At 45.3% G+C, this 17,370-nt stretch overlaps 1 protein-coding gene across 1 annotated transcript; it reads left to right on the forward strand.

The window, feature by feature from the left end:
- Positions 1 to 3,938: 3,938 nt before the first annotated feature.
- Positions 3,939 to 16,917, forward strand: snrkb (SNF related kinase b). The gene is made up of 5 exons (XM_030786602.1): positions 3,939 to 4,530; positions 11,518 to 11,659; positions 14,111 to 14,323; positions 14,628 to 14,756; positions 15,004 to 16,917. The coding sequence occupies exons 1-5, from the start codon at positions 3,939 to 3,941 to the stop codon at positions 16,211 to 16,213; spliced, it is 2,286 nt and encodes a 761-aa protein (XP_030642462.1). The 3' UTR covers positions 16,214 to 16,917.
- Positions 16,918 to 17,370: the final 453 nt, after the last annotated feature.

Here is a 17,370-nt window from a genome sequence, read left to right on the forward strand (position 1 = left end):
GTGTGTTAGTGTACCTGAGCACGGCTCTGAACATCCACTGTGGACGAGTGAGCTCCATGCCTCCTGTGATGACGTCAACACCATGAATATTGCATGATGGGGGAAAAAAAGTGGGAGATGAGATCATATCTATGGAGGAAACCCCACTCCTCCCTCCTTTCTTTCATTCTCTTCCTATGTTAACACTCACTCTCTTCTTTTTCTCCTTTCTGCTCATCCTTCACCCCTCCCTTTTCAAAAGAGAGCGAATGACTCATTCCCTCACACCTCTCCCTCGACACCTCCTGTCACATCGCAGGCCTCCTGACAACCCCGTGTGTGTGTGTGTGTGTGTGTGTGTGTGTGCGTGTGTGTCTTTTTGGCACCTCAGTTCATTGTTGTACGTAAGGGCATGAGAGAGAATGCTGTGGCTGTTTTGTTTCGTTTTTTTTTTTTTTTTTTCGTATGCAATTAGCCAGAAAGAAAGACAACTGTAGCATTCGGCCGTGGAGCAGACATTTTCCACGGAAGCACGTAAATATGCTGAGCATACTACAGTCTTGTTGCCTAAACACAACACGCAACACACAGTGTGGAATGAGAAAAAAAAGAGGGAGAGAGAGTGGGGGTGTAGGATATATAGGAATAGGAAAGAGAATACAAGTCACTATGTGTGTGTGTGCGTGTGTGTGTGTGTGCGTGTGCGTGTGTGCGTGCGTGCGTGCGTGCGTGTGTGCGTGCGTGCGTGCGTGCGTGCGCGTGTGTGTGTGTGTGTGTGCGTGCGTGCGTGCGTGTGTGTGTGTGTGCGCGCGTGCGTGCGTGCGTGTTTGAGGTGTGTTAGATGGCGGTGCACGGTGTTGTATAACTGTTAAAGGCCGTCCTGGAGAGGACACACAGGCTGTGCCTGTGTAAGCAGTATCAGGAGGAAACAGTGCGAGAACTCCCTTTTCCCTTTAGGAAACCACATTCTCACACACAACTCTGGCCTCTGTGTTATACAACTCACAGAACTGTAAGTTTGGGGATGGGAGGCTGCTTTTATCCTTCCTCTTGAGACAAAATAGTCCTTGTACGATATCTTTCTTTCTTTCTCTCTCTCTCTCTCTCTCTCTCTCTCTCACTTTCTCTCTTCCTCTCTCTCCCTCTCTTGCTTTGTCTCTCTGTCCTTGTTCACCAATCACCCCCACACACACACACAAACACACACACACACACACACACATATACACACTCCTTTCTTAGGGGAAGCTGTGTCTTTCTTCATTTGCCACAATGTCTTTTCCACTGTACTGAGCTCAGATGGATGTTCTCTTCCTGTTCTCTCGCGGTTAAAAAAAAAAAAAGAGAAAGCTCTAATTGGAGAAAATGTTTCATGGGACAAGTCATGCTGTCGTCATAATCAGTACAATTATAGTAACAGTGCTGTTCTTGAATAAAGGGGTGATATTATTGTCATAGGGTTACCATGGGACACATACTGTGATCTAAAGCGGTTGCCATGGAAAGAAAGACAGCGTGAGTGTAGTAATTGAGAAATGTTGTCTTTGTGTTTGTGCTTGTGTTATGCCTTTGTGGTCTCCTTGTCCACCGTAAGTGGGTGAATAAAGGATTACGGTGTATGGAATTGATTAGAGGTAATTTGATCATATGGTAAGGGGCTTTCTTTTTTGGAAAAGCGACTACATCTAGTAATAAGGCAAGGCATGGATGTGTGTGTGTCCTTGACGATGTGGAAGCGTGTGTGTTTTTGTTTTGCGTGTGTCTTAGGGACATTGACTCTGTTGCATGTGCGTGCGTACGTGCGTGCGTGCGTTTGTCCACGAGATGGTGGAATGTACTTGGTTTTATAACCTAAACAACATCCTTCATGTGAAGCGTCTGTGCACTACAGACAATATAGACATATGTGTAGTGTTTTGGTCATTGTTGGTATGACTATATGTGCATTGTTTATTTGTTTGTGTGTACTGTGCTGTACTGTACGGTACTTTACTGTACTGGCCATGTTCCTGAGGAAGAACAGAGCTGTGTGCTGCAGCCCACAACAGCCCACTCCATCAAACTGAGAGCAGGTCAATAATTAGCCGCATTGATTACCCCAGACAGGCATGACTCTGAGTGTCTGGAGACACTCCACAGATTAGACACACACACACACATACACACAGAAAAAAACACAAACACATAAACACACACTGTGAGCATGTGTTCAGACTCTTGCACCATCCAAACCTGACCCTATCTTCACTCATTAACTATTCAGCCCGCTCCATTAAGACCCGCACGTGCGTGGACACACACACACACGCACGCGTGCGCACGCACGCTAATTATGATATCCCATTACCAGTATCGATCCACACCATTTGTGCTGAACCTCATGTCACCTGACTCCTTGCCACTAAGTCCCAAAACACACTTGACACACACCCCTCTCGCCCTTCTCGCCCCTACATCTAAACTCCATCACAGCAGCTTTATCAAGGCCAGATAACAGTCCTCCATTTTCTAAACTGCCACACACCTGTAAGGTAGCATCCCTCTTTGACTTTACACTGTTTGTCTCAATACATTATCAAGCTGATGTGCATGTAGGCACGCGGTAGATGTTTACAGTGTGTTCTTAAGCACGTGCAGCTGTTATATTCTTATAAATGATAGCACGGTTTATATTTCAGTGTCATGGGAATCTCTTGTGATGTCATTATTGAAGTTGTTTGTGAGTATATTCAAAGGATGGAGGTGGCTTGCGATGTGGTAATCGTAGGATTAAGAGTGTTTGTTAGCTCAGTACAAAAGTAAAATTGTTTGCGATGTCACCATTTGCTGCTCCAGTCTTTGTGATGTCACTGCTTGTACCGACTGCCTTAGTTCATTATGCTGGTTTTTTAAGTCATTTGACATGGTGCTTCAATTTTGTTATGATGTAATTATGAAAGTTGACTTTTCTGATTGCCATGTAGACAGGTAGGGATTTGAGATATGTATGAAATGAATTAAAATAATGACATTTGCCAGGCCTTTGATGTATTACTCCCAGTTTTGCTCTCTGTAATGATTGTAATGATCTGCACGGTGCTGGTTTGGATGTGCTTTGGAGCCCTTGTTTCCTATAGCAGGTGTGAGTATAATTGAGGCTGAGAAATGGCTCCCTCTTCACATACTCTTCACAGCTGTTCAGATAAAATATCAGCGATCGAACCTGCCTGTCAGCTCTAACACACCAACACGCCCTCACTATAGGTCACTGACACACTCTTTACTCTGTGTGTGTGTTTGTATGTCATACAAATGAAATGTGGGGTGGGGGGGTAAAGATACAGCTGAGCTCTATACCACTACACCACGATTCAGAAATGAAGAACGTTGTCAAAGCACTGGCATCAGTTGTCACATTAAAAAAGTTCCTGCGAACGCTGAAGATAGTGAGAGTCCTGAGGTGCTTTGGGAGAAGGTTTTGTGCCTTTTATGAGGAGATTGTCGGTGAAAGCCAGACTTTACCAGTCGCCCTACTCTGAGTACTCTGTGAACCTTTGTACAGAACACACACACACACACACACACACACAGACTTAGACACACATCCAAACACTTAAGGAAGTACACAGATAAGAAGTCATACCTACCCAGGCGCCCTAACTATCACAAGACTATTGTCCCAGTTTCTCTCGTCTGAAAACAAAAGAAGGAGTCATTGTTGAGTCGACTGAGTGTAATTATTCCACAGCTCATGAACTGACTCAGTGTTCTCTCTCTTTTTTTTCCTTTCTGTCTCTTTTTTCCTCCTCCTCTGCCTCTCTCTCTCTGTATCTAAGCAGGTGATGTCTCAGTAAAGGACCCACCAGCCCTTCCCCCTCACAGAGCCCCTCCCTACTTCTCCTTCCAACTCCGCCCACCGGCAAAGTCACACCCCCTAAACCCAAGCCACCGCCCCCTTTTTTTTTTTTTTTTTGGCCAAGATGTCTGCTCTCGTCAAGAGCGGCTACGAGGGCAAGATCGCCGGGTTGTATGACCTAGACCGTACGCTGGGTAAGGGTCACTTCGCCGTGGTCAAACTGGCACGTCATGTCTTCACTGGCCAGTTGGTCGCGGTCAAGGTGATCGACAAGACCAAACTGGACGCCATGGCGGCAGGACACCTCCTGCAGGAGGTGCGATGCATGAAGCTGGTGCAGCACCCCAACGTGGTTCGTCTTTATGAAGTTATCGACACGCAGACCAAGCTCTACCTCATCCTGGAGCTGGGCGACGGCGGAGACATGTACGATTACATCATGCGGCACGAGGGGGGCGTCGCCGAAGAGACAGCCAAGGTCCACTTTGCCCAGATCGTTCGCGCCATCGCTTACTGCCACCGCTTGCACGTGGTCCATCGTGACCTCAAGCCAGAAAATGTGGTCTTCTTCCGCCAGCAGGGCACGGTTAAGATCACCGATTTCGGTTTCAGCAACCGTTTTCAGCCAGGCACCATGCTGATGACCAGCTGCGGTTCGCTGGCGTACTCCGCCCCGGAGATCCTTCTGGGCGAAGAGTATGATGCACCCGCCGTCGGTGAGTCACTGTACATGTACATCTTTTTTTTTTTTTTTTGTCTCTCTCTGTCTGAATACCTGTCTGCCTCTTTCTGTATCTGTTTGATATCCTGAATACCTCTTTCTGTGACTGTCTGACACCCTGTCTGGCTTTTGTCCTGTTTGCCTGTCTGTCTGTCTTCCTTTCTCTCAGCCTGTCTGCTTTTGCTTCTGTCTGTCTGTCCATCAGACTGTTTGGCTTTATTACTCTCTCTCTCTCTCTCTCTCTCTCTCTCTCTCTCTCTTTCTCTCTCTTTCTCTCTCTCTCTCTCTCTCTCTCTCTCCCCCTCTGTGTGTGTGTCCTAAAACTTGTCTATCTGCTTGCCTTACTCTCTTACAGCCTGTCTCACTTTCTTTCTTCCTGTCTTACCACTTCTTTCGCTCTGTCTCAATCTAATGCTGTCTGTATATATTAAGTGAGCCGCTGTGTTTATGGCTTTCTGTCTATGTTCGTCTCTCTGCCTGTCTGTTTCTCTACATCTACCTGCCTGTCTGTCCATTTCTCTCTACCTGTTTGTCTCTCTCTGTTGGTCAAACTGTTTGTCTGTTTGGGACAGTTTCTTTCTTAAGAGACTAGCGGTTTCTCTTTTGTAGGATCACGGTCAAATCCTTCAGTGATTATTATGTTATTCTACTATGTCCTTCTGTCTTTATCTACAGGCTCACGTACCTCTAAAAGTCTGAAATGCATAAAAATAAAGGATTTCAGCAGAAAGTTTTAACATGTGGCCAAGTCTACACCTCTTCAGTTATATCAAAGACAAGAAACCTGTCGGTCCTTGCTGCTTCTAATCAAGGACTGACTTCTTTCTCCTCAGGAGAAAACTGTCTTTGGCATCAGTGAAGTTCCATTATATCTCTCTCCTTAGTCTCTCTCTATCATTTATGCCTCTGTCTCTCTCGGTGAAGACGACGGCAGATGGTAGTTTTTTATTCCACAGAGGTTAGGAAATAGGAACATGATTTGTATGTGGCCATTGGTTGTAGTAATCCCTCACCAGGGCTTAAGACCCAGCTTGCCTGGGCTGGGCTGACAGAGGAAAGCTTTAACGTCATGTTCATGTTTTCGCCTGTGCACACAGCAGCTGTGCTTCTGTTCCTATGCTCTCACTGCCATGTTGCCCCCCCCCCCCCCCCCCCACCTTGTCTGTTTATCTGCCGTGGAATCCCAGTCAATGAAAGCACATCTGCACTAATGATCCGGTCAAAGCCCTGGCAGATTTGCAGCGTTCCCCTTGCCCTTAATACACATTCTATATCGGGATATCTGAGCTGCCCTCACGTGATCTGAACACTGGTGCTCAGTGACTGCATGTTTAGCGAAGTGAGAGTGATTAACACTCCAGGAGGTTTTGCGTTTTCAGCATATATGTTGATGTCTGGGAGTTGAATTTTTCATCCTTGAAATACTGTGAGTGAATTCAGTGCTTCTAACCACGGCTGCCATTCTCAATGTCTCTATAAGTTTTAAATCCAGTCACTGTATTAGACCTGAGAAAGAGAGAGTTGTGTGGAGAGAGCTAAGAGACACGGCTATATTTAATATAGTGAGGAGGAAAAGAAGTGATAGGTGTGGAATTTAGCTCCCTCTCTCTCTCTCTCTCTCTCTCTCTCTGTCTGTCTGATTTGTTGGTGAGTGCAGTCTGTTGGTGTGCAGATGTGCTCTGAACAGTCTCTGCTCCAGTGCGTACAGACTCACATTAATATTTTTTGCTTTTAGCGACATGTGACAGTGGGACAGTCATTCTCACTGCAGCTCCATGTGCCAGGATTAAACTCCCAAAGTGGGTCAGACTCCACTGAGTCATACTCACACACACACACACACACACACGCACACGGAGTAGATAAGGTTATTGGCCCGTGGACTACAAGACCCAGTGGATGTGCAGGGTCCTTCTCAGCTCCTCTCTCTCTGAAGCTTTGTGTCTTACTGACTTCTTTACTCTCTAAACCTGTGTCTCTCCATCACCATCTCTTTCTCTCTCTCTCTCTCGAAGTGGCATGAACTGATATTGTTGATGGTGTGGATTCTCTGAACCTTCATTCATCATTACCGCCAATAAAACACGGCGAGACTGCTTTACTTTGTAAAAACAAAGTTGTTGCCAGATTGTCCTAGAACGGAGTGAGAAATCAGTTTGTTTGCAGCAACATTTTAGACACAAGTTGCAACTGTCAAGGTTTTCTTACATAATAACATAACTGCTGCTCTAACTGGTTAACTGTTAATTATAGTCAGCTTTAATCAGTTTAATCATGGTTAATGAGGTTGAAAAGTTGCAAATTTACTGTTCCTAATCTGAACTCTAAAGTTAACCATTTGCAGTCTTTCTTATACAACTCTGTTTGTAGCACTTTTGAACAAATTAACATCCCGAAGATTGTGAAAGGGGTAAGAAAAGAAAGAAAGGCTAAGTAGCACCCTCCAGTGGATGGAGTACAAACTTGCAGCCGCGTCATATATTGACGTTTTTCCTGAAACATACATTGGAAATTAGCATTTGCAGATGCATCAGTATCTCAGGGTTTTTTTTCATGAGCACTCAGAGAAAAAAGAGCCTTCATTAGTTGTCCTCTTTGTGGAAACGTTAGAAAATGTTTGCGTAACAGCCTTCTCCAGGGCATCTGCTCTGGCCTGTGTGAGTGGCACAATGCCTGGCTCTCAGTAGACTAATCCGTTCCAGAGCCACACTGGGCACAAACTGGCACACAGCTCTTCATCTGGAGGAATTTCCTGTCTGCCCAAACGTGGGTCAAACTGCTGACATTAACTTTACTTCAGCCTGGCTGCATTGATTAAAGAAATCCGGAGAGAGAGAGAGAGAGAGAGAGAGAGAGAGAGAGTTCACATTCTACCATGGACCAGGGATCAGGTGATGGAAAGAGAAGACAGGAGGTAACAGGAGAGTGTTTAGGAGAGGAGAACATTTCAGGGTACAGAAAATCTCTGGAAAATTGTTGCCTTAAAACTGATTTCGGATGTAGCTTTCAAATTCAGCCACCATTTGTAATAACAGTAACAAGCCATTCCAAGGGTAGGTTAATGCCATTACTTCAGTCTTAATGCATTGCTAAGTAAGAGTCTAGCCATTGTTGTTGGAGAGACAAGTAGAGGGTGTGTGTGTGTGTGTGTGTGTGTGTGTGTGTGTGTGTGTGTGTGTGTGTGTGTGTGTGTGTGTGCGAATGCATGTTTGTGTGTAAATGGTGAATATTCATTAGCTCAGTAAGAGCTCTTATCCAAAGCCAGTAATCAAGTGCTACTCTAATCCACTCAGTGGAGTTCAGTATTAGTGCCAGCCTAGAGCTGCCCACATCCCCTGCTCTGTGTACACATACGCGTGTGTGTGTGTGTGTTTGTCCAGTTTGTAGACAGTGCTGAGTAGCTCATAGGAAGAGATGTTCTGAAAGAGAGAGATAAGCTGTGTATTCATGGCGCAGACAGAATGAATCATTCATGCTGTCCATTCACACGACGCTCTCTCATTTATTTACACGGGTCCACACATGCTAAAGCTTTACATTTATCTTTACATTTATTCATTTAGCAGATGCTTTTATCCAAAGATGCTTTTATCCAAAATATGTCTATGCCATCCTCAACGTCCACCAAAACTGACAGTTATTTGAATATTTATTATTGCTATTCATCTACACTTCCTATTACTGTCTTTACCCTTGGCTGAAATCATCTTAAGCTGATTTTACTGGTCCATGAGTCCATCAGAGAGGTGTAATCTGTAATAATGGTAATGTAAGGAGTCACCAGATTAACAAAGTAGAATTCGTTTAAAAACGTGCACTACAGTCATGTCCTCTAAGTGCGTTTCCGTGACGCATGTAGGAGTAATGTATTTTTAACGCATTTCATTATGTATGACTGACATTGTGGATGCATGTTTTTTTTTAAGCATGCGTTTTATAGAATTTTTCTCTCAGTTTTCTTACATATCTAAAACAGGTCAGGTGTGTGTGCTGTGTATGTTTACGTATAAATTCATGGCTCTCATGGTTACTGGGGCGTTACTAATATCTGTGGTTATGATAACCCATCTTCAAGCAGTTCAGGCATATTATGAGTCATACACACACACATACACACACACACACACACGCATGTACACACACACCCCCGCAAGAATGGACATACTTTCCACTAATCACTCATCAGATTATATAACCAAAACAATCCAAGCAAGTAGCTGGCCAACGAAGCTACCAAGCGCACCAAATGCTATCTATCACAGTAAAGGCCTTGTCAATGTTTTATTTTCCCTACGCTGCGCAGAAATAAGCCCATTACTAGTATAATGAGTAACTAGTATAATTCCAACCTCAAAACCACCCAAACTGACCCAGGAACTAGTGTGATTAAGTTTGTAGCTCATTGGCTAAGAGTGGGCAGCTCTGGTTCCAGCAGAGTGGAGAGCAGCTCCAGACATCATGAGTCAAGCCCTCAGTTTCTTCGTCTCAATGAATCGAGTCGATGTCACTGAGTTCTTCATTCAGCAAAAAGTAGACAGAGCAAGTGGACATGCGCAAATCACTGCTTTGAATTCTCATTAAATAGAGGGAACAACAGATGGAGAGAGAGAGAGAGAGAGAGAGAGAGAGAGGGAGAGAGAGAGAATGGCCTGTGTGCTTATGTAGTCCAGGACAGAGTATTTCCTCTGAGAGCAAGAGCAGATTTCTCTGTTTTAAAGACAACTGCCATCTGTTGGGTTATTTGATTTAAAAAAAAAAAAAAGACACAGGGAGTGAGAACAGGAAAGCAGAAATATTCACCACTCTGACTGAGGTATGGAAGAGAGCACACCCTGAACACGCTCCATTTGACACAAAGTCAGTCACACAGAACACACAAGGTATGGTCATAACCTACACAGCAAGGCATAAGAATCCAGAAATATTTGGCGTCACTACCACGGCAGACGAAATTCTAGTTCTTCCAATCTGGCGAGGGGATGTTGTGTAAGTTGTGCTCAGATACACAGCAGTTCATTTTTTTTTACTCCTTTAAACTCTTTTTTTTCCATCTCAAGAGATTACTCGTGTTGTATAAGTCACAAATAAAGGCAGAGAGAAATGTTTGTCAGTCATGTGAAGTGAAAGGTTTACCCTGAGTTTTGTATGAGAAGGCAGTTGGTTGGAAAAGCAGTGTCCCCGTGCAGAGAGTTATAAACACTCTCAGAGTTAATTTAACACTGAAAAGTCTGTCACATTCACTTTCCAAAGGCTGCGACCACTGTGTTTCGTTTTTAGTTAAAGCCAGTGATGACGTAAGTATGCGTGTGTGCTTGTGTGTGTGTGTGTGTGTGTGTATGTGTGTGCTTGTGTGTGCTTGCGTGTGTGTGTGTGTGTGTGAGAGAGAGAGAGACAGAGAAAGAGAGAGAGAGAGAGAGTATAAAAGAGTAGAATCTGGATATGAGCATGTCATCATCTCTAAATACATTCCTTATGTGTACAGCAGGAATGTTCTTTCCTCAAATGTTATTGCCTAATGGGTGCGCGTGCTTACAGGCATGTTAGTGTATGGGCCTGTCTGTGCATGAGACGACATGTGTGCCACTCAGGAAAAACAGCAGCGAGAGGAGAAAGAATGATATTGTTTCTTCTGTCAGGATAGCTGTAACTTCCCCTACACACACACACACACACACAGACACACAGAGTTCTCTTACACACACGGAGTTGAACCCCTTGGTCATGTGGCTCGTACTGTCACACTGAGCTTCTGCCACTTTGGAACATGTTTGTGTTTTGTCTGAGGGAACAGGGAGAGAGTTCATTTGGTGCTGTCCAACGTGAAACCCTCTAAACAGTTATGTCACTGAGGCCCCTAGCCTCTATTTTGTCATGTTTAAAACACACACACACGCGCACACACACACACACACACGCACGCACACATGCACACAGAGACATAGAACTCTGTGCATGTGAAAAAAATGGACTGAGGAAACTTTTTTTTTTCTTGGAAGTACCCTCTTGGAAAAGAAAGCTATCCCACAGTGAACTACTTTCTTTAGGACTTGGCCCTCATTTCCCTGTTTTTCCCGGTTCCCATCTTTCCCTCTGTTTGTCCGTGTGTGTGTGTGTGTGTGTGTGTGTGTTTGTGTGTGTGTTTGTGTGTGAGTGTGTGTGTGAGTGTGTGACCCAGTCATTCTGTTCAGGGTTCAGGATGTTCTTCTGGAAGGCTCTAGGGGAAGGCTGGGTGGGAGGGAGCAGGAAAAGGCTCTCACAGAAAGAATGTCAGTCAGCAGCTCAGCGCAAACGGAAGACACAGTGCAAACGGAGACAGTGGAAAAAACTCACGTTCTAATGCTAGGCACTGCAGCTCTGTCTGTGGATATGCCTTCTGTTTAGCCTCACTTTGCCATTTAGCATGTGTGTGTGTGTGTGTGTGTGTGTGTGTGTGTGTGTGTGTGTCTGTTACATAAGGGTGTAACTGTGTACTCTCATCTCTTCACCACAATCTGACACACTCCTGACCTACAGCTGTACTCTGCTAATGACGCACAGGCACATAGCAGAAATGTGTTTTGTGCATCTTTGTGAGTGAGTGTGGCTTTCATAGGAACGGTTAAGCACTATCTAGTGAAAAGAAACTTGACTTTTCAAGTTCAAACCACTTCGGAGTAATCGAGGAGTGCAAACGGAGACTTGACCATTAATTGCTAGTTTACCACGAATTAATCGTTTCCAGAGCTACGACCACTCAAAGCACCTCTGCATACACGGAGGCTGTTTTTGTTAATATGTATAGTTATGAGTATTTGCCCACACACCTTATGGTGCTTTGAAACACTCACTTTAAGCCTTCCTGTTACTCTGACACTGAATCTGGAGAGTTTAGTGTACATTCTATCAACAGTATGTCTTTCCAGACTAAAATAAACATTAATAAGAGCTTTGTGTCTTGGTTTATAACCTGCATGTTTTCTATGTGTGTGTGTGTCTTTTTCAGATATCTGGTCCCTTGGTGTGATCCTGTACATGCTGGTGTGTGGCCACCCACCTTTCCAGGAGGCCAATGACAGCGAGACCCTCATTATGATCATGGACTGTCGCTACACAGTGCCCGCCCACGTGTCACCAGAATGCAAAGAGTGAGTGATTCCCCAACCAATGGGCATGGGACCACCTAAGTGGCACCGTCCAAACACATATTTGTTTACCGTGTTGTATCAGTGTCCGCAGCACACATTTGATAAACAGCAACAAAGGGAAAAAAAAAAACATTTTTCACATTCTCCAAATTTGGCTCAAAGCCAAACAAACTGGTTCTCACAGTCCAGATACTGCTGATAGGGTTTCTCTTCACCAGACTTGTTTGTAGTCCCAGAGTAGATAAACAGTGGAGTACAAGGTCAGTGGGTGTTTCTGTTGGATGAGGCCGTGACAATGTGATCTTCAGCAGTTTCTCAACACCCTCCCCGTGTACCTTTTCACAGCCCAACTCTAAACTTCACTCACTCATGTCGATGCAGGAAGGATGCCATCAGGACATTCTGTGCTCGCTCTGTGTACATCTGTTTGGCCACCAGGGAAGGGTTCAGCCAGTCAGAGCGTCCGGTGCCATTTGATCGAAAGCTGAGTGAGTGAGTGAGTGAGTGAGTGAGTGAGTGAGTGAGTGAGAGAGAGAGAGAGAGAGAGAGAGAGAGAGAGTGAGAGAGAGAGAGAGAGATAATGTAGGCAAAAAGTCACCAGAGGTGAAGCAGCACCAAGTCACAGGAGTGGCTTTGTTGTCCTCTGGGACAGTCAGTGTCCCCTGCAGCAGCATCATGGTTTTTGTGTGACTTGGTTTTTAAGTTTAAGAGACAGCAGCTGCTGACCCATGTGTTTAAAAGTTGAATCCTGACAGTGTTCTTTTTGAGTAAATAAGCATACTATGTTTTTTTTCTCTCTCTCTCTCTCTCTCCTGAATGCGTGTGTGTGTGTGTGTGGTCACCTTAAAAAGTTCAGACCACATGCTCCCTTAAAGAGACCTTTTGTTTTAGTGAAGGGTTATTTTTAAGTCTTTTTAGTGCTGTGGCTGTTTTGTGGTGAGAACACCCCTGGAGCTCCCCCACTCACTCACTCATTCTTCTGGGTCTGAATTGGACAATTATGCTCCAGACATCTGGTTCTGTACTGGGGCCAAACGCCACGGTTAGTCACATGACCCTTGAGTGCCAATGAAGGCTCCTTTAATGGGAAGATGTTTCTCCTCCAACGAGAACGCTTCCACCCTGGGGACACTAGGATATTCTCGTCTTTTTTCTCCCCTCTCTCTCTCTGTCTCTCTCTCTTTCTCTTTTTCTTTTGCTCACTCTTTCTCGTTCTATCTTTCTTACCCCCTGGGATTAAAAACGTACAGAAATAGACAGTGGAGAGATTATGCTGTAGATTATGTGACTGTATCTTGATGCAAATATAGAAAAGCGATAGGTGAAAGGTCAAATGAGAATGCCTAACAGTTCAACACTAAAAAACAACAACAACAACAACAAAAACCCAGAGACTTGTGATCGTACATCAAAAGCATTTAGCCGTTCAAAACATGGGCACATCACCGTCACTAGGGATGAATGGAATGTTTGGTCTAGGAAATATGCACCACTGAAGCAGTTTCAGCTGTCACTGAAAAGAGGGGGAAAGGGCTTTGAGGACACTCTGGCACTTGTGGGCAATGGGGAGGGAGAAACATCTGGGCTAGCTATATATAATCAGAGTTTGGGCCAAGCAACTACTGCCACAACAGCTACTACACACACGCACACACAGAGAGAGAGAGAGAGAGAGAGTGTGAGTGAATGAGTGAGTGAGTGAGTGTGGATATGTCTCCCTCTGCTGACCAGGCTTATTGCTTTCTGGCAGTAAGTCTCAGGAGGACCAAGCTGGTACCGCAGTGCAATAAAACACTCAAACACACTAAATAAATGAGCTAGATGCAGAGTAGTCTGGCATCCCTCTGCACACACACACACACACACACACACACACACACACACAAAAACACACATTCACACACAAGGACACAAAGCATTGAAGGGTGAGATGACAGATTCCAGCTTTGCCCTCTCCATTATTCCCTTCCAAAAAAAAAAAAAAAAAGCAGAAGAAAAATCCCTTGGCTCTGATGACTGCAGGTGCTCATGAATATTAAATAGTGGTGAGATAAGCACTTTTGTCTCGTAGAGTTTCTTATCACTGCTTAGATGCACTGTGTGAGTAATCAGCAACCGTCAGCCAACAGAGGCATATTTATTAGAGCAGCAAGAGCACAAAAGTGTGGGAATTACAGAAGGAGGGTGAGAAAGAGAGGAAAAAGACAGAATGCGGGAGAGGGAGAGAAAAGAGACAAGAGAAAAGGAGGAAAATGGTTGTGGTGCGAGTGTTTTTTCTTACTTAAATATATTTGGCATTTGAAATTAACTTCTACTTTGGTTCAGCACAAATCAACAACTCTTTTCATCTCTAAGCTACGCTCAGTTCATAATGCTTCAATTGCTTGACCAGGTCAGAGTCATGAACCCTTTCTCTCTCTCTCTCTCTCTCTCTGTCTCTCTCTCTCTCAGTCTAATCTCATGCATGCTGCAAAGGGATCCTGCTCAGAGGGCGTCTCTAGCTGAGATTGAAGGACACCCGTGGTTACAGGGTGTAGACCCCTCCCCTGCGGGACACATCGCTGCCCCCCTCACCTCCCACCGCAGCCTGTCCCAAGACGAACACGAGGTCATCCTCCAGGCCATGACCAGTGGCAACATTGCCGATAGAGACGCCATCCAGGAGTGAGTCCGGCTCCTCAATTCCTCACTTCACTTCAATTCTGTTCTGTTCTGTTCTGTTCTGTTCTGTTCTGTTCTGTTCTGTTCTGCTCTGTTCTGCTCTGCTCTGTTCTGTTCTGTTCTGCTCTGCTCCTTCATCCATTTTTGTCTCCATACTGCATCAGATACTCTTTTGATACTCTTTCCTTTCCTGTGATATTTTTAGTGGGTGAAAGACTTATTTTTGTAATGTCTCTGATACATTTGTGGTGTATTCACTCAGCTAACGCTTGGACTTTGTTCACCTCATGTTCTCTGTGTGTGGCAGAGCTCTGGAAGCAGACAGATATAACCACATCACAGCCACGTACTACCTGCTGGGGGAACGAATCCTCAGAGAGAAACAGGAGCAATCCAGTCTGACTGACAGCCCTAGCAGTCAGCGTAGACTCGCACAGTAAGAACTGCGGTTTTGGATTGTAGCATAAATTAAATTCTGTCTGCATTAGCACTGCACAGCAATTTGTTTTTTTGTGTTTTTGTTTTAATTAGAGGTAAACCCTCTTTTGTAGAATTTTGCAATCATACAAAACACTGTTTTCTGATGATATAAGTGCTATTTGTATGAGTTAACTGATATAGAATGAGTTACACAAAAGCACGCACTGATCGGTATCTGTGTTTGACTCCCTCCACTTCCGCAGGAGGCCTCTGTCTGAACCACTGGAGCTTGTGGACCGGGGGCTCCAGGCCGATCCACTGAGGGGAGCTCCGCTGACCTCACTCTCCTGCCCCTCTCCTCCCCGCCGTGGAGTTAGCGAGTCTGGGGACTTGCTGAACCACAGGTCTGGTCGGCAGGAAGGTTCTTTGGTGGAGTTCAGTCCGCCACCCTGCGCCCTGAGCCTCAGTCTGCACCCTGCACCTCCTGCACCAGAGCAGACGCAGCCCGTCAAGACTCTACCAGCCCTGCAGCAGATCTGCGAGGAAGAAGAGGACGAGGAGGAGGAAGAGGAGCAGTCTTTTGATCTTGATCGTGATCGACCATGTGAACTGAGCAAGGAGTCCACGGTCGTGACATCAGAACCCTCAGATTCTTTTCTCGCTAACGCAGTGACTCCGACCAAGAGCAGAGACCAAACAAGTGAAGGGCAAATAGGTGAGGAGGTGTTGGGACTCTCTGAAGGGTCAAAGGAGGAGGAGGAAAGGGATTTACCACAGGAGGACAAACTGACAGAAAAGCAGGAGGTGCCACAGAGTGATCTGGGGCCACGGGATGTTAGAAAGGCTGAGAAACACACAGAGAAAGGATACTTGGAGACCCAGGTTACAGAAGAACCAGAGCTAGCAAGGCCTGAAGCTGACCAGACCGCAACCAACAGATCCCCAAACAGAGGGGAAAGTCAGTCTGGTGAGCTGGTTTTGGACAAGCAAGATAGACCACCAATGGCACCCAAGACGGATGCTGTGCAGTGTTGCCAGGGGCAGTGTGAGACTTCCATTGCAGATAGAGGATCTGAGGACACTCTCAAAGAGAAGAACAATAACAACACCAAGTCCAGGCTATTTGAAACCACCAGTGGCTCCCCATCCTCATTACCCAGGAACCACTGTGTGGACTTGGGGCCCGACGGGGTGGAGACCCGTAGGGCTGGGGTAGAGAGCGAGAAGCTGGAGGAGCTCCACACCGACCGGGCCACGAAGCACCAGGACGGTCAACACGGCCCCAGAGAAGCAGGGCCCGACCCAAATGCCGCCACCGTCCGGGGCGACCTAACCAAGGGCAAGAATGTGAATTTGCGTGAGCGCCTCCTCCAGTTCCCGCTGTGCGAGAAAGCTCTTTCCTTCAACATTCAGCCCACCTCCAAAGAGAAACTCGTACCCTTTGCCCAGTACAACTGCTGCCATGTACTGTAGAACACCTCCCACTCTTATCACCCTTTGTGACCCAACCAGAACCAGAACCACAGGCTCGTAACAACTCCTCACCTGCGTGTCGTCATGCAGTTCGAGCCTGCTGTTCCCAATTCTGTGACCCTCAACACCATAGAGTTTCAAAGACACTTAGACGGTGTGTGTCCTTCTCCCATACTGTGACCTCATAGGTGCTCTGGACCCATGGAGCCCCATCTAGTTACTGTATGTCTGTAGCTTGCCTCCTGACCCCCGCAATCTTTGCTGCTGTCTAGTTGAAAGGTAACCTCTCTTAGCGCTGCTATGTGCGTATAGACACAGTGCAGACACTGTGCACTGCTTCCTGTGTTGTCCCATAAGAACCTATGTTGTAGCTAGATTAATGTCTTGACAAGAAGTCCCTTGTATAATACAATGTCTTGTCATGTTTCGCACCGTACAGCTTGTCGAATACACAGCTTCACACTGATTGGAGGATAGGATTGTCAGTCATAGTGTAGACCCGTCAGGTACTGGGTTATCTTTGAAGAGGTGCATGCGATTAGTGCTTTTTGGCCACTCTAAACCGCCCAGCGACAGAACAGAAGGGACCGGATGCATGAGAACAGGGCACGTAGAGAGAGCAGTGAGACAGCTTGTCAGCATGAACGTTGGCGCATGCTAAATCAGATCAGTTTAGCTTAGCATTAGACTGCAGCAGAGTGAGATGACCAGGGGAGTTTGATTTTATATATCTGTGATATATTTTCAAAGAGATATAAAAGCAGAGAAAGAGAGAGATTCTGTCGACTTTTTTTTCCTTTGAAAGGAATGGACTTGATACTGACAAAAGAAGACTGGTCTTCCTGAAGTGATATTTCTAAGTTTGTCTCAATGTGCTTACATCTTAATTCTTATAAATAGTATTAAAACAATAATTGTATGTCAGAATTTTACATAGGGTTTTTTATGGTTTTTCTTTTTTTTTGGCAACATGGTAACATATCATAGTTTTATTTGTTTTGTTTCATTTTATTTCCATAAGGGGACCTGTGTGCGCTAGGGAGACGATGATTGGCGTAAGCCTGGTATAAGCTTTAGCCTTTGTTTTGATTTCATCACTTTGCCTCTAGGTGCATCTGAGCTGTTCAACAAACAGTGATTCTGTATAAGCTGGTAAA

This window comes from Chanos chanos, chromosome 1 (genome assembly GCF_902362185.1).
Source record: "Chanos chanos chromosome 1, fChaCha1.1, whole genome shotgun sequence".
Taxonomy (NCBI): domain Eukaryota; kingdom Metazoa; phylum Chordata; class Actinopteri; order Gonorynchiformes; family Chanidae; genus Chanos; species Chanos chanos.

What these genes read in the sequence shown, in the direction of transcription:
- snrkb (XM_030786602.1), top strand. Translation starts at nt 3,939, where the DNA reads ATGTCTGCTCTCGTCAAGAGCGGCTACGAGGGCAAGATCGCCGGGTTG. An exon ending in GTATGATGCACCCGCCGTCG is followed by an intron (nt 4,531 to 11,517) that starts GTGAGTCACTGT and finishes TGTCTTTTTCAG; the next exon opens with ATATCTGGTCCCTTGGTGTG. An exon ending in AGTCAGCGTAGACTCGCACA is followed by an intron (nt 14,757 to 15,003) that starts GTAAGAACTGCG and finishes CCACTTCCGCAG; the next exon opens with GAGGCCTCTGTCTGAACCAC.